The sequence below is a fragment of the Megalops cyprinoides genome, chromosome 8 (genome assembly GCF_013368585.1).
Source record: "Megalops cyprinoides isolate fMegCyp1 chromosome 8, fMegCyp1.pri, whole genome shotgun sequence".
Lineage (NCBI taxonomy): Eukaryota > Metazoa > Chordata > Actinopteri > Elopiformes > Megalopidae > Megalops > Megalops cyprinoides.
Window position 1 is genome coordinate 29,790,274 of NC_050590.1, and position 27,240 is coordinate 29,817,513.

General features: G+C 42.6%; 2 protein-coding genes across 4 annotated transcripts; one reads left to right on the forward strand and one right to left on the reverse strand.

Moving 5' to 3' along the window:
* Window positions 1–776: 776 nt before the first annotated feature.
* Window positions 777–17,464, reverse strand: caprin1b (cell cycle associated protein 1b). 3 transcript variants are annotated; one of them, XM_036535346.1, is made up of 19 exons: window positions 17,384–17,464; window positions 15,018–15,197; window positions 12,260–12,322; window positions 12,034–12,120; window positions 11,413–11,651; window positions 9,012–9,094; window positions 7,544–7,693; window positions 7,405–7,457; window positions 7,142–7,222; window positions 6,844–7,020; window positions 6,640–6,748; window positions 6,310–6,371; window positions 6,094–6,204; window positions 5,727–5,873; window positions 4,922–5,075; window positions 3,655–3,843; window positions 3,324–3,430; window positions 2,860–2,920; window positions 777–909 (listed from the first exon to the last, which is right to left on the reverse strand). In XM_036535346.1, the coding sequence occupies exons 1-19, from the start codon at window positions 17,390–17,392 to the stop codon at window positions 845–847; spliced, it is 2,127 nt and encodes a 708-aa protein (XP_036391239.1). In that variant the 5' UTR covers window positions 17,393–17,464; the 3' UTR covers window positions 777–844. The 3 variants fall into 3 exon arrangements, with proteins under 3 accessions (XP_036391239.1, XP_036391240.1, XP_036391241.1); XM_036535347.1 differs by lacking the exon at window positions 17,384–17,464 and adding an exon at window positions 16,591–16,868; XM_036535348.1 differs by lacking the exon at window positions 17,384–17,464 and adding an exon at window positions 15,392–15,875.
* A 4,757-nt stretch (window positions 17,465–22,221) lies between these two features.
* lmo2 (LIM domain only 2 (rhombotin-like 1)) lies at window positions 22,222–24,101 on the forward strand. The gene is made up of 3 exons (XM_036535336.1): window positions 22,222–22,418; window positions 23,336–23,551; window positions 23,751–24,101. The coding sequence occupies exons 1-3, from the start codon at window positions 22,378–22,380 to the stop codon at window positions 23,968–23,970; spliced, it is 477 nt and encodes a 158-aa protein (XP_036391229.1). The 5' UTR covers window positions 22,222–22,377; the 3' UTR covers window positions 23,971–24,101.
* The last annotated feature ends 3,139 nt before the right edge of the window (window positions 24,102–27,240 follow it).

The following is a 27,240-nucleotide window of genomic DNA, read 5'->3' on the forward strand; positions in this document are numbered from 1 at the left end:
AGCCACATGGGAATTAAGTGGCAGTGGTGAAAACACATGGAAGCAGAGGATCTATTCAGTGCATCAATTTGATCATTTGAACTGCATGTAAAAAGTGTAGGCTCTTTTTCTGTTTGTTTTAAAGAATGGACCTTTCTCAAGATTCAGTCCCTTCTACTTAACTTACTGCAAGTAGCTAGAAATGGGAAAAGTGCTGTCAAAACCATCAAAGACAGACTTGCGCTAAACTGTGCAATTTTAAGACCCCTTTCAACCAATTCTACTACACAAATGTGGCTTGGTAAACAATTTACAGTACAGTATAGATGTCACATTCTAATACCAGGACTTTAGCAGTAAACTAATGCAGTGCTGGCAATGGCTTTCTTCATAGCATCACCACTGAGGGGCAGAGGGAGAGGGATGGAACGGTGACAAAACAATTAGCGCTTTTTAGTTTGATTAAACTTTGGTGCCCCATTACCCACCACTTCTCATGAATGCTCTCTTTAAACTAGATGAGCCATCAGCAAAGGCACACATTTTCCTGCTTGATTAATAAGGCTATACAACAGCAAAGGACAGTGTGAAAGCTTTGGACTGCAAAGACAGACAACCTTGAGAGGGATATGGCTTCACACACTTCACGCTTGCCTTCACACCCCCCCCCCCCCCACCACCACCACCACCAGCTCCCACAACCCAGTAGATAACATAAGGACATTCAGATCTGAGGCAACAGCTGGAAATGCAACAGAGCAGAGGATGGTGGGGAAGTCGGGGGGGGGGGGGGGGGGGGAAGTGCCTGGTGTTGGGTGCAGCAGAGGGTACTGGATAGCCATTGGTGCTTTGAGGGAAATGTGGGTTAGTTGGCCTGCTGCGCTGTCATATGGGACATCCCCCTGTTGGATCTGAATGGTCCCCCTCGACCTGAAACCCAACAAGAGACAAGGTTTTAGACTGCAGGCAAAGTACTACATCCAAACTGTGTGGCCCTAAAATCCTGCTTCTTGGTTCTCACAGAACAGGTTCACATAAAATTCTTTGCTATTCCACAGAATGACCCAAAATGGAGGACATTTTTTATGAGCACAACTTGAAGTCATATGATCCATACAGTGAATTATTGTAGCTACATACTACATGGATAATGTTAAAAATCTAAGAACAGCCCACACATACACCTACACCAAGAACTGGATAAAAGTCTTCAGATGGAAAAAGAAAAATGCAGACCCAGAAACACTGTCTGACCTCCAGAGATGGAGGTGGATCCAAATGTGTTGTAATTGAATGGTAGGTGTCACACTAAAGGTGCTTTATAGACAATATTCTAAGAGAACATATGAAATTCAACTTTGGAGCACTACTGATAGATCAGACTTGTAGGACTTGTGCTTTTATAAATTATGCAGTCTTGTTTGAAGAACAGGAAAAGAAAACATTTTGATGCAGTACACATTAAAGGCTGGAAGCCTTCTATGAGAAATAAAAATATTCATAGATCACTTAAAAATGATTACACTTGCAACTGAACAAAAGGCAGGCAGTAAGACACAAACACATCAGACAGCTAATAACCATCATATCAAGTTATCACCACACCCACAGGAAGTGGGAGTTACTGATGGTAGAATTTTTAACAGAAGCCCAAGCAAGGAATAACCATTTCAAAGAAATCAAAAAATTGAATTTGATCCAATGTGCAGTTGCCTCATCCCTCAGAACTGGAACTTTGAGAGTGAGAAAGTCTACATACAATATGCCAGTGTTTTAGTGAATGCACTTGCCAGATTTTAGCTTGGTTGCTATAGTTTTAAAATGGAAATTAACCCAACCAATACTACAGCACAGAAAGGCTTACAGTTTTAAATGGGCAATTATTTTGCAGCATTTCAGAGAAACTGTTTCAGATTACTAGAGGCAAAGCTGTATAGGATCATGTGTATCAGGGAGGTTGGATGTGGTCAGAGGAGTGCAGATCTGTTGTCTAAGGAATTTCACCCAGTTGACTTGGGATTAGTTCTGAAGTAGAAAAAGTAATGTTATTCAAATCCAGTCCCCCACCTCAGGTTTACATGCATCAAAGCTACAATGGCCACAACAAGCAATCCCCAGTAGAGAGGTTCACTCTCTCCTCTCCCACATCACAGTGGAGTACAGGCTAGAGCAACGGAAGAGGAAACAGGGAAGCAGGCACACTCTGTTCCAGCAAAGCCCTGTGCCCCCTGGGAAAGATGCCAGCTTCAGGGGTGCAGGATCTTACTGCAACTTTTTGGCACAAACAGGGCCCCCAAAAAGTGAAACCAGAACAATGAAAAGAAACTAGCAGCAGACAGCAGTTAATGCAACACATCTTTATTGAAACTTTCTCTCATGAGGCAACATCAATTTACAAACTGAGGAAATGGGAGTTTTTAAAGTTACAAAACAAAAAGCTTTTAGAGTTAACGAAGTGGTGATAACCGAAAGGAAAAAAAAAAAGGGGTAGTTAAAAAAAAAAAAAAAACGAATATACTCCCAAGGAATTGGACCAGCAGTGGCAGGTTTTTTTTTTGCATTTCATTTTATACAAAAAATAAATTAATGAAAATCTTTCAAGTTTACAGGAATAGCTATTTGTTTCAAACACAGGCTTGCTTAAATCTTGACGCTGACAGCTTCAGCTCGACACGTTTCGATCCCTTGAAACATTTAACAAGATTCTGTTAAATAATGTAAAAGCAAGACATAATTTGATCCAAAACAGAAAAAATGGCAGTAAAAATACCACTGATGAGAAAAAAAAAAAATTAAAGGGCTGGGGCAAACGCATTCAAGAAAATGTTCTATGTGGCCTAAATCCACAAGCCTTTTAGGATCGCATCACTTGAGAATTACCTCGAGAGCAACCTCGAGGTCCCTGGCCAGCTCCACGCTTGTAGTTCTGTTGGTACCCATCCTAGGGAGACACAGCAAACATTACTGACAGAGACAAAGACTTCTGGTCAGCAGCGATCCTATGCAGCTTTTCTTCTTCCGGTACACAATGCAAGTATAAGACACAGGTCACACCAGTGGTTCTACTGGGGTGTTTGACAGTCTCTTGTGATCTCCGAGTATATGCTTCATCACACACTCTAAGTTACTGACCAAGTGCATGACTCTGTCCTTGACCAGACCTTTCTGTGAAACAGCTCTAATGGGTTTCTCTGCCAGAACTGCAGCAAAGGACAACAGCAACAAAACAGTGTAAACCTGACAGAAAAACATCTAATACATAGGACTAAACTATAATTCTACCATCCATTTGATAGGATTTCACTTATAGGTGGTTATGTGCCTATGTGGCTGACAGACATTACCCGCTGGTAGCTGTTGTTGGAGTAGTCGCGAGGTGTGCTGAACTGGGGCTGTCCATAACCAGTGTTGGGAGTGCTGGAGAAAGGAGGGCGGTAACCATCATATCCACCTGGAAAACAGGATTAATTACATTATTGGTATTTAGCAGAGCATCCTGCTCCTTAACCACTATGCTAAGCATTCAGAACAGCATTTCATCCTGTTCTGCTTTCTACCACCATGTACCAACTCATTACCACAAACACACAACACCAAAGACACAGACCATCTGTGAGCATAACTCTTCCCCCAAACACCAAGAGGAATATTGGAGGCACAGTGGTGTTTGCGCACCTCTGAACCCGTTGGAGGATCCTCTGTAGCCACTGAGCATGCCGCGGGAGTTCCTGGGCCCACCACGGGGCATGGCCCTGCTGTTGTAGAAGGACTGCCCTGGCCTGCTGAAGCCAGAGCCCTGCTGTGGGGACTGGTGGCTCCCTGTGCTGGATATGGTTTGGTCTTGTGCATGGAAGGCACCGACAACTGGGGAGCAATGGAGAGGTGCCAAGGTTAGAGGCTTCCATACAACTGCACCAGTGGTGGCTGGTGAGCTGGAAACAGGGGAGACTGAAACATTACCTTTAAATCTATCATTCCTTTCAACCTGTTCCCCTTTATCCTCCTTGATTAACAATAATTGCTGTGCTGTTTCACGAGCATAATCATTTACTCTATTTACGCATTGGTGTCAATTATTCTGTGAATTATTTGTTTTATCATCTTCCTTGATTAACAATAAAGGGGAACAGGTTGAGAGTAATGATAGATTTAAAGGTAATGTTTCAGCCTCCCCTGTTTCCAGCTCACCAGCCGCCACTGAACTGTATAACGCACAACCTCCTGGCACTAGCTACACTCATACCCCTCCCTAACACAGACAACAACGCCCAAGACCAACTCTGCCACCCCTGTTCAGAAATTCAAAAAAAGAATCTAATGAATGGTGCTCAGTCATGTCTTCTGACAAAAATAACCAGGAGCCCACAGAACAAAATAGTCGTAGATTTGTTGGCTGCGCTTCCTCTTCTTGCTACTCTCAGGCACCCTGCAATTCATCACCTATGAGCTATTCAGGTAAAGTTAACGATCCCATTTCTACAATTACAAAGTAAGAACAGCTACAACTCTACTTTGGGAATAGTACCGCAATTCTGAGATATTATAACAGATGTCCGTTGAGGAAATACAGAGACACACTCTTACTCACTTTTCTCTAAAATGGCTTATTTCCCCATCAATGATGTTTTCATCAAAACGACCAAGTCCATTATATACAACTGTATTCCTTTCCACATTTAATATACTGTAATGTAAAAGTAAAGCTCCAAGTAGTTTGACCTGACTTGTCTTAGCAGGCCAATTCCTCCTGTCCAGTTTCCATTTCCTATTCAGCACTGGTGGTCCCCAGCGGCCGGATGACCCCCACCCTCCTCTGCAGTGTACTTGCGACAGTATTCACACGACCGCTGAACAGAGCAATCTTGGGCTCCAGGAGGAAAAAGGGCCAATGTTTCAGATCTCTTCAGTGGCTACCCTCTCCCCAGTCTCCAGCCCGTCTCACCAGACTGCAGCTGCTCCTGCTGCATATCAGGCTGGTCCACCACGTGCTGTGTCTGGCTGCCGAAGCCTTGGCTATAGCTGCTCTGGTACTGGCTGGGCTGCTTCAAGGAGTCTGCCTCATTGGCCGGTGGAACAGGGGCATTCAGATTGAACACCTGGGACAAAGACAAGTAGAGCACAGTTTTCATTTCAGACAGATATCTGCTGAGTGCTGCATTTGTTGTCTTAACCTCTTTTACAATAAGGTTATGCCAGCATAAAACTGGATAAGAGACATTTCTAGACACTGTTCTGAACAAATCTGAGGCTGAAAGCAGGTCCACAAAACATTAGCCCCTCTCAGTACATAAAAAATGGTAAATGCAGTTAAATCTGCAGTAAATTAACTGCCCAGACAGGGTTTGAGTTTGCACATGCTATCAGGCACACCACAGAAACAACCAATGACTCAGTCCGTGCAGCTAGTTTATGATCTTAGGACATAAAACATATCAGTTACACCCCATAACAACAAATAATGTCTGTTCATACTGGCCTTGCAGTTAAACATTAAAAACAATGAGTAAATAAGACCATTTACCAGGAGCTTCCTGGGAAAACAATAGAGACCCGACAAAGACTATTGGGGGGGGGGGGGCACTTTATTTCGCCATGTATTTTTAGAGACAGTTACAATTGTTACTTTGGGGCAACAGTTCACTCAGTGAATGAATAAGGGAGGGATGCTGTCGTTTCTCTGGCCAGTCTGTTACAACCAAATCCCTCTTAACTTTCCCAGTGGAGAAGGCAGCCTGGCTGGTATCTACCGTCTGCATGGACTGGAAGGGGGCTGCGTTGACATTGATGCCGCTGCTATGTATGGGCTTGGACACAGGCTGGAACACCTGGGGCTGTGAGACGGTGGGCAGGGATGAGGAGGCAGGGGGCTGCTCTGACGACAGGGCCATGGAAGCCTGGGGACCCAAATACTTCGTTAACAGTCTCATATCGCCAACACTGTCTCTAACAGACACACATACACAGAAACCCGGGGAACATACACATCACTACCACCATCTTCCCCTCACACACAAACACTGCACTGAGCACTTATAACCCAAAACACATCCAGAACAAATTACCATGCGGCAGTGTTGCGTGCTAGGTTGAATGTAGGTAGGAAGAAATGCTCACCTGAATGGGGTCAATGGGGTCTGTCTGAGGTCGGGGGTCTGTAGTGTGTGAGGTCTGATAAAGAGGTGGTGTAGAGGAGAATGCTTCAGGTGTGGGAGAAGCCATGGGAACCTCAAAGAAGAAGGAGGTGTTAGGACACCTATTTCAGCCAGTGTTGACTTAAACGGACATCACATCCAAGAATATGAAAATCAAGGGTATAAAGTTAAGACTTACATGTGTAGATTCTGGTTGTACAGGAACAGTACTGGGTTGTGTCAGTCGGGAGTCCGGGTGAACTGCACAGGAACATTTTAATGTTTGAACCACTGCAGATCTTGCCACATGTCATGTCATCATTAAGGCTATTAGCAAACCCTCTACTGGTAGGTAAATTAATCATGCCCTTTGACCTAACAATGAATTTAACTGGAAAATGATTGAATTTAACCATTTATATTACAGAGTATAAACAGAAAGTATGACAAAACATCTCCAGCTCTAACTGCATAACTGTGCAGTGCGACTTCTGGAGAGGCAATGGAGCCCACAGGGGAGCAGCCTGACCTGGAGGGCACACCATCTGTGGAAGGTCCACGTTCTGAGCGGCTTTCATGGGCTGAGCAGAAACGATGGCAGGGTCCAAGGTCTGGCTGTCAAACTCCAGCATGGAGTCCTGAGGAGCACATCAATTGGCACAGACTGTCAACATCAGAGCACCTCTCAGCAGGAGTGGAAAGGGTCTTTGGGCAGAAACAGCCAGGTGCCCACCTGCATGAAGTTGTAAGGCCCCTGCATTTGTGCCATGAGGTCCTGCACTGCCTGCTTCCTGACCACAGGGTCTACAGGAGATACAGAGGCCACAGGGTTCAATGGGTGGGGCTCAGAGGACACAGGGGGAGGGGCTGATTGGGTGGGCAGTTGATGCTGCTGGACGGCACTGACCACCTGTAGGACAAAGCAAATAGTCACTGCCATGACAAGGCTGCAGCCTCCTATCACTCAAGAAGAAAACCATTCACAACCACCAAAGAGAATTGTGCATTAGAGAGATCAGAGAGATGCATACCTCTGTTTCCGTGCTCCAGTCATCTCTTTGTTCTTTGTCACTGCTGTAGGAGACTTCTGGAATGAACTGTCTGTTTACGAACTGCAATAGGTGGAAACCATCAGGTTCAAAATATTTACTAACAAACTGGGATCATGTGCAACACACTGCTACCATTGATATCTAAGAGGCGCACTTTCACAGCAAAGTAAATCAAGGTCACTACAGTGGATGCTTAACTTCAATAATCTGCCATGCACAAGGTGACAATTTACAATCCTTACCTCTGTGGCTTCTACTTCAATTGACTCTGTGTATTCTTCAGTAGCTTCACTTTCTGTAAAAAAGACATTTGAAATGCCCTGAGACAGAAAGTTTCTAAAGTGGTGATGTTTGCTGCAGGTGAAACGAGTATCCCTTTACCTGGCTGCGTGGGCCGCTCCTCTGCCTCGGGCGACTGAGCTGCCACCAGCTGCTGCTCCTCCTGCTCACAAACTCCGTTCTGGTGGGTGTGGGCTTTGTCAAAGTACCCACTCTGTAGCACCTTATCAAGCATCTCCTTCAGGGCTTTGTCTGGAGAGACAGACCGAGCACCAAGCATATTTCTCCTATGTCTCACATGTCCAAGGCCAGAAAGGAAAGGTCCCAAAACAAAAATAGGCATGAGGCAGAAGCAGCCTGAACAGACAGCTAAAAGCACCTAGGATGGGTCTATGGGGAAATACAACCCAAGTGTCACGTACAACAATTTGTAAAAAAAAAAGCATTTGTAAATATGCTCTATTAATGCCTCAAGACATTCTGTGTGTGTGCTCCTTAATAGTCTTCCCAGGACTCATTTCCATGCTAAATCCCAAGGAAACTTGTTCCAATTCGATTTAATCATAACAACCAAAAGGTAAACTATTGCTCTCTGTGGTAAACATATCGGCTCCTTTATTTCTTACAAATGCTTCTCTTCTTGTAATCAACTTCTGTTGTGACACGCATGTTCTTGATGGAGTCTAATTCATACTCTGTTTCTGCTGAGAAGAATGAAAAAACAGCAAATAGCTCAGTAGCTAAAAGCTAATAAAAGTGAATTCAACAACTAGTATGATACCCTCATTTCACTGAGAGCCTAGGCTTTTCTTAGCCTCACTGGGCCACTGCTGGTCACCTGGGCAGTTTCAATCACTGGGCCCTGTGCCAGCCCTGCCCCAGGCCAGCAGCCAACAACCATTTATTGACTGAATGTATTCATATTCTGGGTTGCCACATGATCACCTGCTATCCCCAGAACATGAAAAGGTGGATGACAGCGCCCGACACTGCTACTGCCTACATGCTTCCAGAGAATGCTGGAAGTGTGGGGCTCTGAGGCGAGGGCTCTTTGGGCTGCCCGCTGAGGGGAGGAAACTGGCGGGGAGCCCCGCTGCTGACTCAGGAGAGGCCGTCTGTATTCAGCCTGCCAGCAGAATGCAGTACTTTTGTCCCGCTGGGCCCCAGGTTTTAAATGCACCAACCACTCTCCCAAATCTGAAAAGGGCTGCTTGGCATGCCTCTTCTCCAGAAGTCATGGTCATGGACACTGGTATGCAGTCACCAAACTCAGTTAGCTCAGTGAAGTCTTTTTCTAAAAACATTCTAACTTGCCCAGCCACAGGCCATTTCCGCTATTTGACAAATAAGTCAAAAGACAGTCAGACTTGAATAATTCATGTCCTTTCCACTTTTGAAGGGCAACTGAGAAAGTCCTGTGATTAAAAGTCCAATTATGGATCTAGTTTTCTTGCTCCTAGTCATGATGGAATTCAAACCACAAAATGCCATTGGTTTCACACACACTGTGCGTGAGCTCAGAGCCAGCGGATGGCTGTAGGTGATGTGAATCTTTGCGCTCCTCACTTACATGTGGTTCCTGCCACTGCCTTGTCTTTCCCCTCCAGGAGCTCCAGGAAGTGTTGGGACACCTGCTCATACTGCTCAGCCAGCCTGAAAGTGTGACAAGTGAGGAGGGAAGCACAAGTCATGAGTCATAAGCCATTTTTCTACAACTGCTACAACTTCAAATTTAACAGGTATACTGGTTAAATATTTGACTTTATGGTAGATCACAACTAATGTCTCATGATACAAATACCCATCATGCATGGTTAGCCAATTTCCTAATAGCTACAGCTATGGGGGAATACATATCATAATTATAATTATTTTTACACTGATTTACTTGAAGAGGCTTGTAAGTAAACAAGGAAACTGAGCTGTTACACCTGAGGCATTCTGACTTCTATTCCCAGAATATGACATGGGACTATAAAATCAGAAGATTGTTTTCATACAAAGTGGTAAACTAATGAAAAAATGATATCACCACCCATTACCAACCAATAACCAACACTCAAAGAAATGTTCGACCAAAAGCCAACTGGCTGAGGTGACTGCCGTTTCCGAGGTATTTCAACGGTATATCAACAGATTCCCAATGCTGTAATGCAGCCCAATGAATGGAACTTATATCTAAGTTCTAATCAAAATGATATATACTCCTTCTGTATACTTCCTATGCTACACACATGACAAAAATGCAGAACGACTGGCATATGAAATTCAGCTCGGGGTTCCAAACTGAATGTGCAACATTTAGTGATCTTTAGACAAGGAAAAACCCTACTTATTGAACAGCTTCAAAAAAATTAGCAAACACCCTTCAACTACTACTAGAAAGCTATTTGTAATGACTGTCCTCAGCAAAACAATGGCACAAAAACTAAGACCCTTCACAGATACTGACAAGCAAGAATTTTATGATCAATGGCATTACATATTGTTTGATGTCATTTATATGACTACAGGGTTTAAAGTAACAATTTTTTCTGAGCCTGAAATGTTTTTGTTTTTTTTGGGGGGGGCTGGACAAAATGGGACGCACGCACATTTAGTTACCACAACTCGTAATGCTACCATGGATGGCTTTCTTCAAATGAAGCAGACTTGTACTCCCCAGCAAGCAACTGCCCTCACTGAATTAATCCTAGTAACCATTCATCAAAAGATGTATTTTTGAATGAAGTTTTCATCTTTATTGTTAGTTAGCATATGCCTAAAACAAGCTTAAGCTAAATTTAAGTCTATAGATAAATAAAAGCCATTGAATAATTGTGTGATTCATAATCCGAATAGTCGATTATTCGTTCCAATAATCGATAGATTATTTGACTATCAAAATGGTCCTTAATTACTAGCATATAGGGCTGCAATTATTTTATTGCCTGATCTAAAATCTCTGCACGCCAGATTTCCGGCATGGGGCCGAAGATCTTTAATCCATGTGACTAAATACCCCTGTTGCATGGCATACATTTACATAATAGAATGAATAATAAAAATACACCACCATAAGGGTGCATTCAAGAACAATGAACAGGTTTATTCTGGTGCCATTCTGGTTTCTTTACATTAGCTATGAGCCTCGGCAATGGATTGCGCCTTTCCATTTGTTAAGAAGACTGTTTAATGCAACTCTTTTCTCCATTAAAGACAATTCTCTTTTGAGCTTCTATACACCCTCATGTCTAACACAGTATTGCAGTGATCGTGCCCATCAGAACAGTCCAGCCTCACTTTGAGGACAGAACTTTGAGCAATGTAACGTGCTGCTGTGGTCTGGAGAGACGGCTTTGGTCTTCACCACTTCACCACCCCCACTACTCACCATCACAATATAAAGTACAGAAGGTCTGGATAGCAGCTCATTATGATATAATGTTCTGCAAAGTATAATGTGCATACATGACTACAATTTGAAACCAAAGCCATAACTACGTTGAAGATTGGCATTTCACAGATTGAAAGAGACAGCAATGTCAATTTAACTTGATTTGCATGACATACAGTCAAAGGAACGCACAGAGGAACGTCCGTAACAGCCAATTCTACATTAAATTACAAACTACCACATATGTTCCACATATGTTGGGGTTGTTAGGGTGGTTATCACTATCTAGGCATCACAAATTTTTACTAACCAATTACCATGTCAAGTAAGTACTCGCATCTAAATGCATGAGACTTCAAAAAGGGAACATTATGTATATCTGATGCTGACAATGGTCTAGCTACCAAAACATTGGCCAACTTCCATTATTAAAGATGAAGTTCTATAAGGACGTTTCTCTTTTGTATAGTTCATGCACACACTCTCCCAGGTTCACAGACTTAAGTTGTAAGGTATGTGAACGAGTTATGACCACAAGATTCAAAAAGCAACCAGTGCATTCTGAGGTTAAAGGAGCCTAAGCGTGTTCCCTGACCTGACATTTTGGTCCCTCTCTGGCATCACCAGCTTGTAGAAGTCACTGAGGACAGCGAGGTCAGCATCTGTAAGCAGAGGAGAGCCACTGACGCCGTGCTTCAGCTCCTGCCGCACGCTGTCCTCCCCCAGCCTCTCTAGGAGGAACTGCAGCTCCAGCACCATCTTCAGCCGCTTCTGCTCTGCCTCCTCCCTCTGCAGCTGCTCCCGCCGTGCCGCCTTCTTTACTGTCTTCTGGATCTGTGTGGGGATAGAGACAGGCAGGGCTGCGTCACTGGAAATGCCATGCTTTGGCCCACTACGACCATTGGCACACTGACTGGCGCTGTCAAACAAAAGACACAGGCGCAGCCTGTGACACCGCAATGACAGAGGCATAAATAGCTACTCTTAAACAATGCTCCTGTCTGCTGCAGAATGAAAAACACATGACCAGCACATTCTGAGAGCAAGTTGTAGAAAACAAGTAATTTGGACTCTACAGAACCCAAAGGAAATAGGAGCTGACTTTATCCATGAGAATTACACAAGGGAGCAGTGAAGCCTTCCTGCAAATCGAAGGGGGGAAGGGGTGGGGGGTGAATATGACTTTCAAAAAAATTATTTCCATTTCTTTACTCACATCTTGACCCAGAGCCAGGAAGCTCTTCTGCAGCTCCCGAGCAAACTCTAGGTTATTTGCCACTTCCTGAAACTTGGACAAGGCCTCCTACAGAAGAACAGGAGGAAAAAACAAAATCACCATGTGAAGGACATCTACATTTATTACAATAGAAGAAGCAACATTGAAAGTAATTCAGAGGTCAAGATTGGATAGTAAAATTACTTCCATGCATTTCTACACTCACCAGCTGATCCTGGTTGAGATGCTCTCCCTTGTTCTTCTTCGCCTGGTAATCATCCAGTTTGCTCTGTTGGAACAGTGCATCATTACTGGTTCAGTGGAAAAGGAGTCATCTGTCCTATTTTGCCAGGTGTCAGTTGCAAATGTCTGGACATTTATCCTCATTTTAGAGTCTCTTCCATTTTGAAATTGGTATAGTTTTCTAGCATGTCAAACAGTAAGAACAGAAAGACCACCCTATTGCAGATGCAGTATTAGTCTGAGTATATGAAGTCCTACTCATAATGTACCATACTCATAAGAGGTATAGCCAGGCACTACGATTTGGCTTTCTGTGTCCTGGAGTTGTCACATTGTAGCACGGTCAGTGTCCAACTGAAAATGTGAATTCTCTGTTCACTGCAAATCCACTGAGGGCAGACTGAGCACCTCCAGCTACAAGAGGATTACCTCATCAACAGCTTATAGTTTCAGGTGGGGGGACAACCCAGAAGGGGGAAAAAAATCAGTCTGGAATCTAAACCCGTGATGCAGAAAAAAAAAAAATTACTGTACAATTACTGAACTGCATAAAGCTGGCTTTATGAATAATCACCAAAATCTACTACAGGCAAATACTGGGAAGATAAACATTTTCAGTACTCAAACACTGACCCAGATCTAGTGAACATGTGCATAACCAAGACTGAACAGTTTAGAAGTCCCAATGATTATCAATGATTACCAGCTCAGTGACAGTTTATATTTGCACTTCTGCATCAATACATACTTTCTTTAAATATTCCACTTTAGACACATCACTAAGTTCTGGAAACTCTTTCCTGTAGCTACATCACCCAAAACAAACATTTTGGATGTGGTCTACTAAGTGACAATACTAACCCCAAACTAAGGAATGACTGGAATGACACACTCAAATACTCCTCCCTGAACACTGCAATAAAAGATTAATCTTTTTCTGTTACAGAATGGATTGAAACAGGAGATGCAAACAAAGCATTGAATGACAATGCTTCCTCTCAGGAGGATTGATCAAAGAAATGCTTCCAGTTAAGACATTGTGCACATACTTTCAGTTTGAGAATATGTCAGAACAGGTAGCACAAAGATGTGTGTTGGGGCAACTGAAATGGCTTTAAGTATATGACAAGGAACAAATGCAACTAAATATTACACATCTTTGCCTGTTCATTTTCAACTTGCCCTGTTGGGACTCTAGGAAATGCCTCCTCGGATCTTTACATTTTCACTCTAGAATAGCTACGCTGTCATAGCTTTATATTCTCACGCGTTATTTAGAGGAACATTAAGTCAATACGTCGTAAAATGTCTCAAAAGAAGCGATGACATGCACCTGTTAGAAATAAGACGCAATTTAACCCCACTGTATAGACCATTGTCAGCTACCGATTGTTGCGGCAAGAAAGTGATTTTTTTCCATAGCAAGGCTACAATACGGATTCCGTCTGAAAGGCAAGAGAGCTGAATGCGTATCAGACTTAAACGATTTTGACACTATATTTTCAAAACATCACCAAACAACTTGGTTAACTTAGTTAGCCTTTTCAAGTAGTGATACTCACTCGTCCGCCATATTAATTCCACACCATGCTTCTCTTCGCCACCCAACCTCCTTATACTACTTGGCCATCATAATCCATTCAGAAAACAAATGCACAAACCCAATGCGGCATTTTTCCGCATGGTCGGGGTGAACGTATCGACATTAAATACTGAGGCTAGCAAACGAATCTAAAAACACAGCGTTGTTCTCTAAAAAGCACGCTCACTGGCTAGCTAGTTAAACGGTAAACAAAAGAAATCAAACAAGAACCTGATATCAAGACCCACATACGGATCGTTTTACGACCAACACAAACCTACAATTATCTTGATAATACAGAACGGTGTTCCGTCTAATAGTACTTTAAAAGAAAAGGGTAGCTTATTAGCTAAGTGAATTTGGCCAACTCAGCTAGCTTGCTAGCTAAACCGACTTGACTAGCATGCTATATAAATATCCGAACACCCCAAGAATTCAAGACCTGGCTGACCGTGTTTTTACAGGAGGTTTATTCATGCTTTATGATCATTAATTATTGGCTGGCTTCAAAAGAATACTAACCGGCATCTTCGATTTCTAGCAAACTAGCTGACGTTAACAACTGGGGTAGAAGCTAGCTCGCTAGCTGCAATGAACACAAAGGCCTTTATAAACCTGAAGCAACTAGCTAGTCACTTAACGAATTCTAAAAATTAAACGATGTTGGAGCTTAGTTCTGTGAGTACAAGTATTCCCCTTATTTTCATTGATATGTTTCAGTAACTTATTCTCTTCTGTAGATCTAACTGTGCTGTTCATGCTGTCCAGGAACACAAAACAAAATAACCCAGAACTAGTGACATCAGTTACCCCTTCGTTTCCTCTCAACAGCGGTGGTAAGTTTCACTAGCTTGCCTCAAAGGCCTAACCATCACATCCACTACCAGCAAGGTGAGGTCACCCGACACTAAACGCATGCCTATGCAGCAAAATTCCCTGCAGTTTCAAGAACGGAACGGGTCTTAGGTGAGGGTACATGCTCTCAAGTGTGAAAAATGGATGAGAACATCCTGATTTATCACACATCCTTTCACATGCCTTACAATTATATAAGGCAGCCATTCACCGCAGTTTGCCAACCAGAGACCTACACCACTGAGCAGAAATAAGGCATGCACCTGTTCCAAAGGAACAGCGATACACTGCAAGGGCATTTTACCTTTTTCTTTTCCATGTTGCGAACCTTCTTATCGATGACTCCCAACACTTGCTTCATGGCTTCAGTCTGGGCTGCAGAAGATTGACCACTGATGGTAAACTGACCCAATGATCCAGGAGCGGACCCCATGTCCGGGCTTGAGGACTGAACAGTCCTGTTGCCAATCATCGCTGAGGGCATCTGTGGACAAGTGAGTGATAAGTGACCATAAGAAAAAATGTTAACGTTGTACAAGAACAGCAACAGCCAAGTCTACGCAAGTCCAACGTACATTTCACCGTTTGTGGCATTGTCAACACTTGTCTGAATAAACCATATTTTGATTCTAAAGACAAAGTCCATGATGAGGTTGTGAAATGGTTATTTTTGTTTACTTTTGTAAACAGCTTCCCAGGCAGCGATTAGAAGGAAGTGCCATGACGTTAAATCTTTGCACATGGCGTCTGCTGTGGCTCGATGTTGAGGATGACTACAACTTCGGACTTTCATCCCGTATATCGGCGAGGATGAAAGCATGGGGCCGTCTCCCTCACTGGATACTGCTGCAGCGGTCGGCATGGAGCAAAACTATTCCTCAAGCAATATGATAGAATAAAGGGACATTGTTTAGGTGCGGATCACGAACACATCAGTAGCGGCAATAAACATCAAACGCGAATGTATGGAGCTACAAAGCTAATTATACCATTTATCTTGCTCCCCCACCCCCATTTGAACCCTTTCAAGATTTCACATGACAGGCTTCCGAACAATCATTGTTCTCCACCTGGCTAGCCAGCTGTCTAAGGTTACCACAAAAACGTAAACGACAAATCACATACGAGCGACAAGCTGGTCAATTAGCCAGCTAAGTTAACTACAAAAGCTATTCTCAAAGTTAATGTTAGTTGGCCTGTTGGCTGCTAGGATGAAAATGATTAGCTAGCTATGTTCGTCCTTGACGTGATTAAAAATGCCAAGTGTGAACCCTTCAAACGTAGATTTCCCATCCCGGCCTGGGTCGATGGAGGTAACATTAACTCACCAGCCAACTCACTAATGGTATCAGGAAACGCAGCTAGCGACGCGTAGGCACCATGGGAATTTGAGGTAACATAACTTTATGTAGTCATCACACAGTGAGCACTTTTTAAACGGTTACAAAAATATTTGTCAAAGGTGGCATTTTGTTGATGACAAATTATCCTTGAATAGTACAATCCTGGCGGAAGCCGCAATTTGTAATAAGTGTTCTTGAACATTTTTTTTGCCAAATGATGGCCGATGGTTGAAGTTTGGACGTTAGCTTACAGTCAGTGGGTAGCTAATGTTAGCCAAATAACGGAACCTCCCTAACCCCCTGTACTTGCTAGTTTAACTAGCTATCAAACTAGCTCGCAAAATTAGAAGCGGAAACACCATAGCCTACCTAGCATGCCGCTTTTAAATAACCATCTGAACTACTTGGATACAATTTAACATCGAGCGTCAACTTCACCATTTTCTGCAGTTACCATCTACCTAGTATAACTAGTTCACTGCCAATTACCTCTGGGGTATCACAGCTGATGACGGCTTTTCTATATTTGCTTACCTTCAGGCTCTATAAATCCACCAAGGAGGAGAATATCTGATGGACGTTTAAAATCGTCTAAGCCTGGACGCGATTTATCTTCTTTTTCAATTTATATGGGATCCGCCCGCCGGCCTCACCGACAACTGAGAGAGACCAACCAGAGCGGTGACACTTTATATGGAGGAAGGCCCCTTTTACAGCCGTCCTAGTTATGCCTGAGTTCATGTCGGGAGACATCTCTACAGCGGATACCACAAATCTTTTCCAAGCTTCATATAGGAGTTAGTTAGATATTACAGTTTTCGTTATTCTTGACACAGTAAAACTGGTCATTTAGCTGAACTAACAAGTAATAGTTAGCAAGATAGCGAAACTGTAGCTAACTGCGCTAACTAGTTACTGTGTGCAAGCTAAACTTGCAAATGCATTGTCAATCATTACAACTGTTGGAGATGCTGAAGAAGGCTGTTCAATCAACTGCTTCCTTACTAATGTATGTAGTTAGTCTGACCATCTAGTTATGTTGCACATTTGCCTACAGTCTTACAAAGACGAAATAACAGCCTTTTTTAAAGATAACTAAAGTAGCGGTTTTTGAAATTTGGTTTTATATCGTAGTCATTTCGATGCAGCATATCAGATTGTAGACTTCCATCATAGTTACACCACAGCTTGCTAACGTTAGCCAGTCTACGTTAGGTGCTTCACCTAGAAGTTGAGTGAAAAAATTCACAATTAGTGTTACTGAGGACAAAAAGTTAAAGGATGTACATAGGCCAGTTTTTCATTAGCAAATACACGTTCGGTTTACCTTCCTCATTATGTGGCTTGCAACTCTTTCGCAAACGTGAGAATCGCTGTTCGATGAAGCGAGAAATCCACAAGCACGCTGTTTGTGCTCTCCACAGAAATAAGGACCAGGTGATTGCGAATGATGACGTCATTCCCGTGATTATGGCGCATCGCCGTGATGGACACTCAAAAAAAACCCAAAAAAACAACCCCCCATCACATTCAAGGTTCGTTTTTTATTAAGGAAAATATTTCTTAGCAATACAATTTTCTAGGGTTGCACAGCTCATCTTTGTGTCACGTAAATTACATGTTATAAATAAGACTTTAATCTTAATGTGTTATTCCATTGATTGGCGAAGTCGTAAGGTACTGTCAGGTATTATTAATGATAAAATAGGCTGTAGTCTCAGCAACGGGTTAGTTACACCTAACACTTTAAGTCAGAAGGGGGCAGTAAAAGTTTATTGAACCAAGGTGGTAAGTGTTATGCCATGAAGATAATCCTTTTTTTCTGGACAAATTGAGCTACTGAGGTCACTGTGTCAGTGCCCGTTTGGTCTATATGCTGTCTGCAAAAAAAAAACACTGTGGATATTTTTTGAAATTTGGCAGAATCAAACACAAATGTTTCTGAGTAGTTCCATTCTCCAGAACTACAGGGGAGGACTGAAAAGGAGCCAATAACAGCTCTTCATTAAATCAAACAGGAAGCAGTGCCCTTGCTATTGCTGTGTCTGAGCCTACTCTATCAGAAAGTCAGGCTGAGCAGGCCTCTTCTAAGGGGAAATGGGTCTGTGAATGTAATCAACCTGAGAATAATGAGTCCTCCAGTGAGAAAAGCAACAGATTAGCCCTTAATTAGCAGTAAACAAGCTGTGGGTATACCAGAATGGATGCTGTGGAGGTATCACCATGAACCTTGTGTTTTCATTCTTTCATTCTCATTTCTGGAAACATGGCTGGACATTCCACACAATGGGAAACAACAAGCTGTCCAAAGCTAATAAACAAAGGAGAGTGAAACCATACTACCCTTTGATAAACAGAGCTAGAAAGTGAGCAAAATTGGACCTCATTGTAGCTACACACAGCCTACAGGGAAGAACAAGACAAGGGACATAGTTCTGAGAGGACTGTAGATGATAACCTTGTCCAGGCCTGCGTTTAACCTCAGCTGCCACTGTCCATGCAGTCTGTTACCCCATCTTACATCTGATACAATCGCATAAATGACCAACAGCCAAAACAGGAAGTTCAGATTGTTATGTCACACAAAAATGTTCTATATCTAAAACCGCCTATTTTTTCGTGTCCTGGTGTGGGTCATGGGAAAAGTAAATCATAGGTATTATGGCAAGATATGCAGCTTAATATACATTTTTGCCCATTCATCATTTCAGAAAAGACCATTTACAGTATACAGGAAGAATAAGAATTTAGCATATGCATCTTAGACATTCTGACAAACCTCAGAGAAAATAAGTTAATGGGACTATTAGATTTACAGAAATGGTAGGACAGATACTTCAAAGGACTCTGCAAGTGTAAACTGCACAGTGGGCCCCATGAGAGAGCTGGGCATGAGTGTTCCCAGCAAACCCATATCAGTCATATCATACCACATATGTGGTTGTCATATTTGGAAAATGTGATATCATTCATTAACCACAATGTTGGAGAAGGAGGCCCATGGACCCACAAAACAAGAGGTCTAGCTCACACTTTGCCTGCTGCTCAGAAACATTAATCCTTGCCTCTGAGCTGTACCTGAGGTAAGGGTTAGTATTCTGGGACAGAAAAACTGTGTTTCATAGAGGTAGGTGCTATGTGTCACAGCTAGCTAAGATGTTCCCTGCTACTGATAACTGGTTCAGGATTGGGGGAAAATATGCTATCAACAACTTTTACAACCTGTCAGCTATGTAGAGAGTGTACCTCCCTGTCCCTGAAATTGTCCTCAATGATTTACCTTGTGCTATTCAACACCATACAAAGACTAAGAGTTTTGAATCTTTCTTTTACCAGAAACGAATGCCTGATTTCAACAGAGAGATTGCATGTGGAAAATCATTTTAGAAATCTGAGAAACTCATCACTTGTGCTGTATATTTTTTCCCTCTGCACTTTCACTGAGAAAAGTCTCCTTCTTTGTAGTGATGTGGTGTTGTGTCTCCTCTAGTGGGCAGAATGGAGGATAAACCAGACTCTGAGTGGGGATTACCCCAGTGTGTGAATTCAGAACACTACAGTTTGTGATGGAGAGCCTTGAGGTTTCTGTGGTGCTCACCCTGCCGCAATCTTTCCTCCTATCACCTTGAGCCATCTGGAGCCGGTTGGCCTATCAGGGCCCAGTGGGACAGCAAAGTGGTCACAGGAAGTCAGGACGGCACAGCAGGAGCTGCCCCCTGACAGCCTCATCTGCTCTCACTTCCTGTTCATCCCCAGTTCCCATATGTCTTTACTGACACCAACTGTTGAGGCTACAATGGCCATATCTGGGTAATGGCCTCAACACTGAGACTTAATTCCATTTGCTATATGTTCTAGTCTACTGAGCAATAACAAAAACTGCACCCCCATATTTGCAATCTATCATCAAACCATACATTCCTGCAAGACCACTTTGCTCTGTTACCTCTGATCAAGTAATAGTCACCTCCTGGAAGGTTCACTTGTTACATTCATGTGTTTTATCTGCCCTTACCCCATAATGGTGAAATAGGCTCCCCTTAACTGTAGGAACCACTGTCCATTTTTCCTCACAGATTCTAAATATGAGCCCAGCATGGGCTTACTGGTAACACATTGTAGGGATACAAACCTGTGGAGATTAAAAAACATATATATTGGTGTGATCCTGGTTTTGGAACTTGATCAATGTCACTTCACCGCCAGGCCTGTGGTTTTATCTCATAGTTCAGTCCAACTGCAGCCCCTGCCCTCTTCACAACAGTGACCCCAGGGCCTTTCGCAGGAGATAATTGGGGGGGGGGGGGGGGGTCTTCTAACCACTGTGGTCATGGGAGGTGTGTGCAGAGGTAAGGAGGAGCTCAGGTGTGGAGAGAATCACTGCGATGTCCCTCTTGGCTGGCCACAAGGCCTCCTATCCTGTCTCCCACAATCATTTGCCTCCGTTGAAATTACATTTACATTTATTTATTTAGCAGACACTTTTATCCAAAGCGACGTACAAAAGTGCATACAGTAAGTATAGCAACAGTATGGGGACAGGATGTGTACAGTTCCACAATGAGACAGTAGTTCTCAGCTGAGAGCAAGGTCTGTTTGAGGACACAGTACTATCCAATTTGTACAACTAGAGGGTATAGGGCAACTAATAAGCTACAACTTCAAACTTCAAACAGCATCTCACAGCAAATTAAACTATACAATTATACAATTGGTACTGGAAGATGTTTTAGAACTTTACAACTCTTTGGACTTCCATTATCATTCTAAAAACAGTGCGAAGTTGAATAATGGATACTTCAAGGACATACTTACTAATGTAATCAGGTGTTGTATAGAATCATGCTCTCCTTACACACACACAAGCTTGCACTTGGGTGCACATGCATGCATGCATGAACACACACATCTGAGATGTGCAGTGAAGCTGAACACACTACCAGCACATGTGCACATAGCCAAGCTGCCACAAAGACAACCTCCAATTTCACCCTGTCATACTGCGTGGGTGTAATGAGGGAAGAAACTGCAGGCCTCAGAATATACCTCAGAAAGTTGGTAAGGCTATAAGTCTTAATTGGTCCCCCAGGGATGTGGTGGCATCAACATGTATATAGGTACATATGTAAATAACCTTTATAACATGTTTGTGCATGGCTATCCTGCAGAACAGATACCGTTTCTGTCAACAACATTTCATAGTGTAGTTTCAATACACTACGATGCAACATGTTTCATTATGTCATGCTATCGAGTTAAAACGCTGAGCATATCCAACAGAAACCTTAATTTCTAAGCTATTTCTGCTACGATGGTAGAAGTTTCCATTTTCTCCACTAAAATGTTGGCGTGGGCTAAACCACTTCAGAGGCATATTGCGCATGATATCCTTAATACGCTGTGAATGAGAGGCACCCATACTCTATAAAAATATGAAATTGGAGAGGATGCAGAAAAATGTATGGTGCAGCAACAAAAGACGACAGGAATCCTAAACCAATGCCACTTCCCAAATGTACGTCGTCATCGCACGTTAAATCAGTTAACCTTAAGATTACAATTTGGAAATCTTGCACACATAAAAATGAAAATATCTGAATGGTTATCCCTTTCTTTATCCCTTTGCATGCATACCTTTGGGGCTCCACACCAGCTTTCGCTGTCTCTTTAAAAGCTATTTCCTTCAATTGTCAAGTGGTCGCAAGGAGGAAAGAGGAAACGATACCCGAAACCGAGGAGACGAGCTATTTAAAAATACCGTATTACACGTTTGGTGTAGATACCGAGTAACCTACCCCGCGGACAGCCAGAGCTCAAATCAGGGACAAGAAGAAAGGACACCAAAAGATTCAGCATCTTTATCATTCTACCACGTGAATTGTGCAATTAATACTTGATATAGTCTCTATTGTGGACGACCGATACACAATTACGCAGCAGACAGCAAAATTACTGTTTTAGGCGTCTAAACGTTCTCCAGGAAATAGTATAATGCGAATTTCCGCCGAGTATTGAAAAAGGCTCATTAAGCTCCACATTATTACACGGCACGAATTACATTTATTGCTTCATGAAGAATCGAAAATGAACTCCGCAACCGCCGGACCTGTATAGCCATAATCTACAGTGGTAGTTGAACAGGTGCACTGGATCTGTTTAATTCATCTAGGAATCTTGCATGCTTACCTATAAATTTACGAAACGATGCAGAACCAGTCCAAGATTTGTATGTTAGGTCTCACGAAGAGCTGGATTTAGAGAGGCTTTGTGTATTAAGTGTTTGATGCCATCCTCGTTGTGGAGAAAAAGGAACATCTTGGAATGTCATCCACAATCGAGAGGAAGAGCTTGGAAGCTACCGAGTGAGTGCTCCTATTTAGAATGTAGCGGATTAACCGATGTTTTCCTTTGTAAATCAGTATTTTATTATTTTTTATTTATAAAACAGATCACATCAGTGGTGGCACTGGTCATAGACAAAAAGTAGTATTATGTACTTGCGGCTACCTATCGCGTCATTATGTATACGAATGCTGTTAAATATTTTTAAGAAGTTGAAGAATTTATCTCGAAAAGTATGCAAACGCAGTCACTTTTTATTCAGCGCAAGAACACTTGCCAGGCAGCTACTAATACATTTAACCATATAAAACGCAATTTATGTGAAACACAGGAAAACAAACCCTCTTGGTATGCACAAACCCGGTAGGCTATTTCAAAATTAGGCTGTACTTCATCGTCGTTGTGCTGGTAGCCTGTAAGATACGGTGTTGCACTTGATACCGACAGTCAGCTACTAGACCTGGCTATGAAACATTTTTACTGAACTGCGTATTCAAATTGTTTTGCCTTCATTTAATTTCGCAGTTGTCCAAAAGTTACCTTAAGCGGTTAACCAAATAATTTCTGTCGACACACTGGAGTGTGCACGGTATTTTAGACTTATTCCCAACGTACTTTGGGAAACGATCAAAGACTATAGCTCATGTATTTTGTCAGCTAGTTTCGGAATTCATTTCCTTCCAACGTGATAATTTTTGCTCTTGAAGCCTCGGTGGCATGGTCTGCTCATCCCTGTGTGTTGTGCATTTATGTGCGACGCTGTCCTCCTGTGGTGTGCTGGTGCAAATGCGCAACAAACTTGAATTAGGGTTCAACACCATCATTTACAGTGGTCCATCAGCTATTCTTAAATTATCAGGGAGTTTCGGTATTTTACGAGTGTAATCCCTCTGCAATAATCACGATCCACCACATTAATCTTTCGGTGTTTGTCCAGCGAGCCGGTTGACGAAGTACTCCAGATACCCCCCTCCTTGCTGACGTGCGGCGGATGCCAGCAGAGCATCAGCGACCGCTTCTTCCTGAAGGCCATCGAGCAGTACTGGCACGAAGACTGCCTGAGCTGCGACCTGTGCGGCTGCCGGCTGGGGGAGGTGGGCCGCAGGCTCTACTACAAACTGGGCAGGAAGCTGTGCCGCAGGGACTACCTCAGGTAAACAGAGAACGCAACTAAACTGTCAGTTGTGTTGTAGCCTATTGTATAGGCAAGTAATATAAATTCTTGAAATTGTGGCAACTTTGCTAGTTAACATTTTGCTACAGCAACTTCACCGGGTCATTAAGTGTTAATGCTGACAGCTACACAATGACACCCTGGCAAATGTGAGTCTAAAGCAGTCATTGTCTTCTAGGCTCTTTGGTCAGGACGGGCTGTGTGCATCATGTGAGAAGCGGATTCGGGCCTTTGAGATGACGATGCGCGTGCGGGACAAGGTGTACCATCTGGAGTGCTTCAAGTGTGCGGCCTGCCAGAAGCACTTCTGTGTAGGGGACCGCTACCTGCTCATCAACTCAGACATTGTGTGTGAACAGGACATCTTTGAGTGGACCAAAATGAGCAACATGGCATAGGCTAGCTCTGGATCCTCTGCTCCTTCCCCCTATGGATGTCCAATGGAGGGCTGTTCTGGGACAGTGGATGGTTTACTTTTACATCTCTGGATTACTATTTTCTATGAGGATTTGTTTTATAAAGCCATAGCCTCCCCTTTTGTTGCTGTATGCAATAAGGTATTCACTGAATAGTGAAAGTTGAATGTACTGTACATATTTAAACCTTGTGAAATTGGTGACTGAACAAAATTGATGGAAAAAGAACCTGATAAAATTGTTTTGTATTTAGTTTTGTAAAGTAGTATTTTATTGTAAATTGAAAACATAACACATAAATTGACAAACAGCTCCAACATTTTGAGTTATCTTAATGGCCAAATAATACATTATTATTATTATTATTATTATTATTAGCCACTTATTGGTTATTTTATTGTCTAACACTCAACCACTCTTCCACTCTTTGTTAACCGTTTTTACATTGAAGGTGAAAAGCACCACCTAGAGGTGGTGAAGGGTCAGATGAGGACACAGTTTTTCATAAGAGCAAGGAGCAGGACTCTTTGGGTGTCTGGGTTTTTCAGGTGTAATGGTGATGGATGGATATTAAGAGATAAATGTAGGCCTCTCGAATGTTTAAACATATTTCAATTAAAATAAATCTGAACATTGTTAAATGTTTTGCATTTTAGAAAATGTTATAGCATATTGTGGAAAAAATAGTACAATCCTTGAGGTGTCATTTTACATTAGGTTGACTTAATACCTGTGTATTTATGCTGTATCTAATTAGATGCAATATGACTACTGTGTAGTATGCAGGTGTAGGATATATGGCATAAGGGCCACCTAATCCTCAATGGAGCCATGAGACCTTCCTGTATCTTCACCTTCTACCACAAGAGTTCGCCAGAGGATCATAATATATAAAAGAGGGTATCCATAAATTTATGACAGTATAGTACCACAGGCATGATGAACCCCTATGAATATCTGCAACTGATTGTCTCTGTTCTGTTAATGTCAGCCACAGTGTGCAAGTGGCCTGTGGGACACATGCGTGTCATATGCTCAGATTGTGCTGTCATAGTGGGGAAATTCACACTTAGCTGCTTCCATTAACAACCACATTCACACTGAATAATTCAATACATTCATAATGATTTAGGGGCTGGCTGCAAAACACGAACACATTAATCAGATTTGACTGCAACATCTAAAAGCCACCATTTATTATATGAAGACTTTGAACTTAACATGAAAATACAAGCGTGAGCATCTTGCTTTGTAAATTTGAGTGAGAGGTAAGCAAAATTTCAGTTATTTGAAAACCTTGAGGAGTGAGTTGTCAAACAATTTTAGAGAAGCTTAATTGCCATGGGTAGTAGTGTAGCATAGTGGTAAGTAACAGGCTTATAGTTGAAAAGTTGCTGGTTTTATTGCCCACCTGGGCACTGCTGTTGTACCCTTGGGCCAGGTAGTTAACCTAGTATTGCCTCAGTACATATTCAGCTGTATCAATGGATAAGGAAAATTGTAACCTATGGCAGTCCTAAATGACAATTATGTAATGTAATGCAATTTCACTGAGGAGATGAACAGTAGGACAGCTGACTTGAGAAGGTGCTTGAGAACAACTGCTTGAGAAGCATGGAATTACTTTACACTGACAGGGGATAGGAGGGAGATCACTGTATGTCTTGAATCCTGATTGGGCTTTCTGAAAATAACCCAAACATAGTCACATACACACATACAAATGACACATACAGGGCACCATGAAAGTCCAACAGGACAACAGCAGTCTTTCATGTGGGCTTCTTCATAAACATAACATTCTCTGAGCAGTTCTGGATTCAACCTATTCACCCTCTGACACATGTATGCCAGCATGGCCCCCTGCCACCCTCTGTGGCACCATGGGGGGTTGAGACCCTGGGGAGGGATACAGGGAGGATGGCATACTGGGTCATGAGGATGAATAACATTGGAAGACAGACAGCAGGGTTTCAAGGCAGGGGGGACTGCCCCTCTAGGCAACCCTGATCTCAGATCAAAGGAGAGAGCAGCCTAGACTGGAAGAAGGCAAAGCAGGGGGTTTGCAGTGATAACCCATACGAGCAGAGCATTGTAGAGAGTGGACAACATATGCATTCCCATAAAAAGAGATATCCAGCTCTTAAAGTAAAGACATTACTGCTGATTGTTGTATTGTGGTTACTATTATTTGGTGATTACAGTGTTTTGTACTGGAGAACAAACGTATATATATAGAACAACAACTGACATATTGTTTGGCTGTTGTAATGCAGCCCACATGTTGCTAAACAGCTCTGGCTGTGCCTGTGCCAGAAGTCGTGGGTGGGTTTTGCGCAAGTGCCTTCAGGTTGGCCTCCTTCTCCCTCTTTATATTGAATGGGATTCTTCCTCAGCCTCCCAATTTATCTACATTCCTGCGGGAGTCACCCCCTCTGGGTCTATCCACTATGGTGATCCTTCCGTGTGACAGAGAGGTGGGGCCTCTGACACAGCTACAGTGACATGGACATGTGCCAGGAACAGCGATGATGCATCCATGAAGAGCTGCATAAATGCCACCCGCAGCTATACAGTACACTATGAGATGCAATGTTCTGAAGAGGGTAATCTACTGACTGAATCATCAGGAACGTTTTAAACCCCCGTATGAGTCCTGATAATTTATGTGTTTGTTATTTTTTGGTATATCTGGCTTGGCAGAATGTCTCGTCTCTGTAATAGGTGGGCTGGGATACTAGAAACTGTGAGAGTGATTTATTGATGCAAGTCTTTATGCTTGAATGTAATACACATTACTGTAAAGACTTATGTTATGTTATTAGGAATGATGTGTAATGGTCTGCGAATCTTAGCCTCTCCCTCATCAATGTCTTGATGGTGGTTGTAACATAAGGCTTCTGCAGCTCAGGAGCCTTTCAAGAGCTTGAATTGATGAGACAGATGTCAGACAAAAGACTTAAACATTTGTTCTATGTGTCCTACTTTGCTGGACTATTTAAAGTGATGTCTCCAGAGACATAACTTTAAATCACACAAAGCGCGTCCATCACACAAAAAGTGTGCTGGAAAGTGGAGCAAACCTAAACAAAGACGAAATGAGAAAAAAACTGTTAATGTGGTCAAGATGCTTATGTGGAGAATTAAGTCAGGGCTAAAACAGCTGCCCATTAGCTCTCTTCCCTTGTGCATATCATGGGATCCATCCCAATCATGCTGCATCTCTTTCAGTGTCTACCAGCTCCTGAAGGC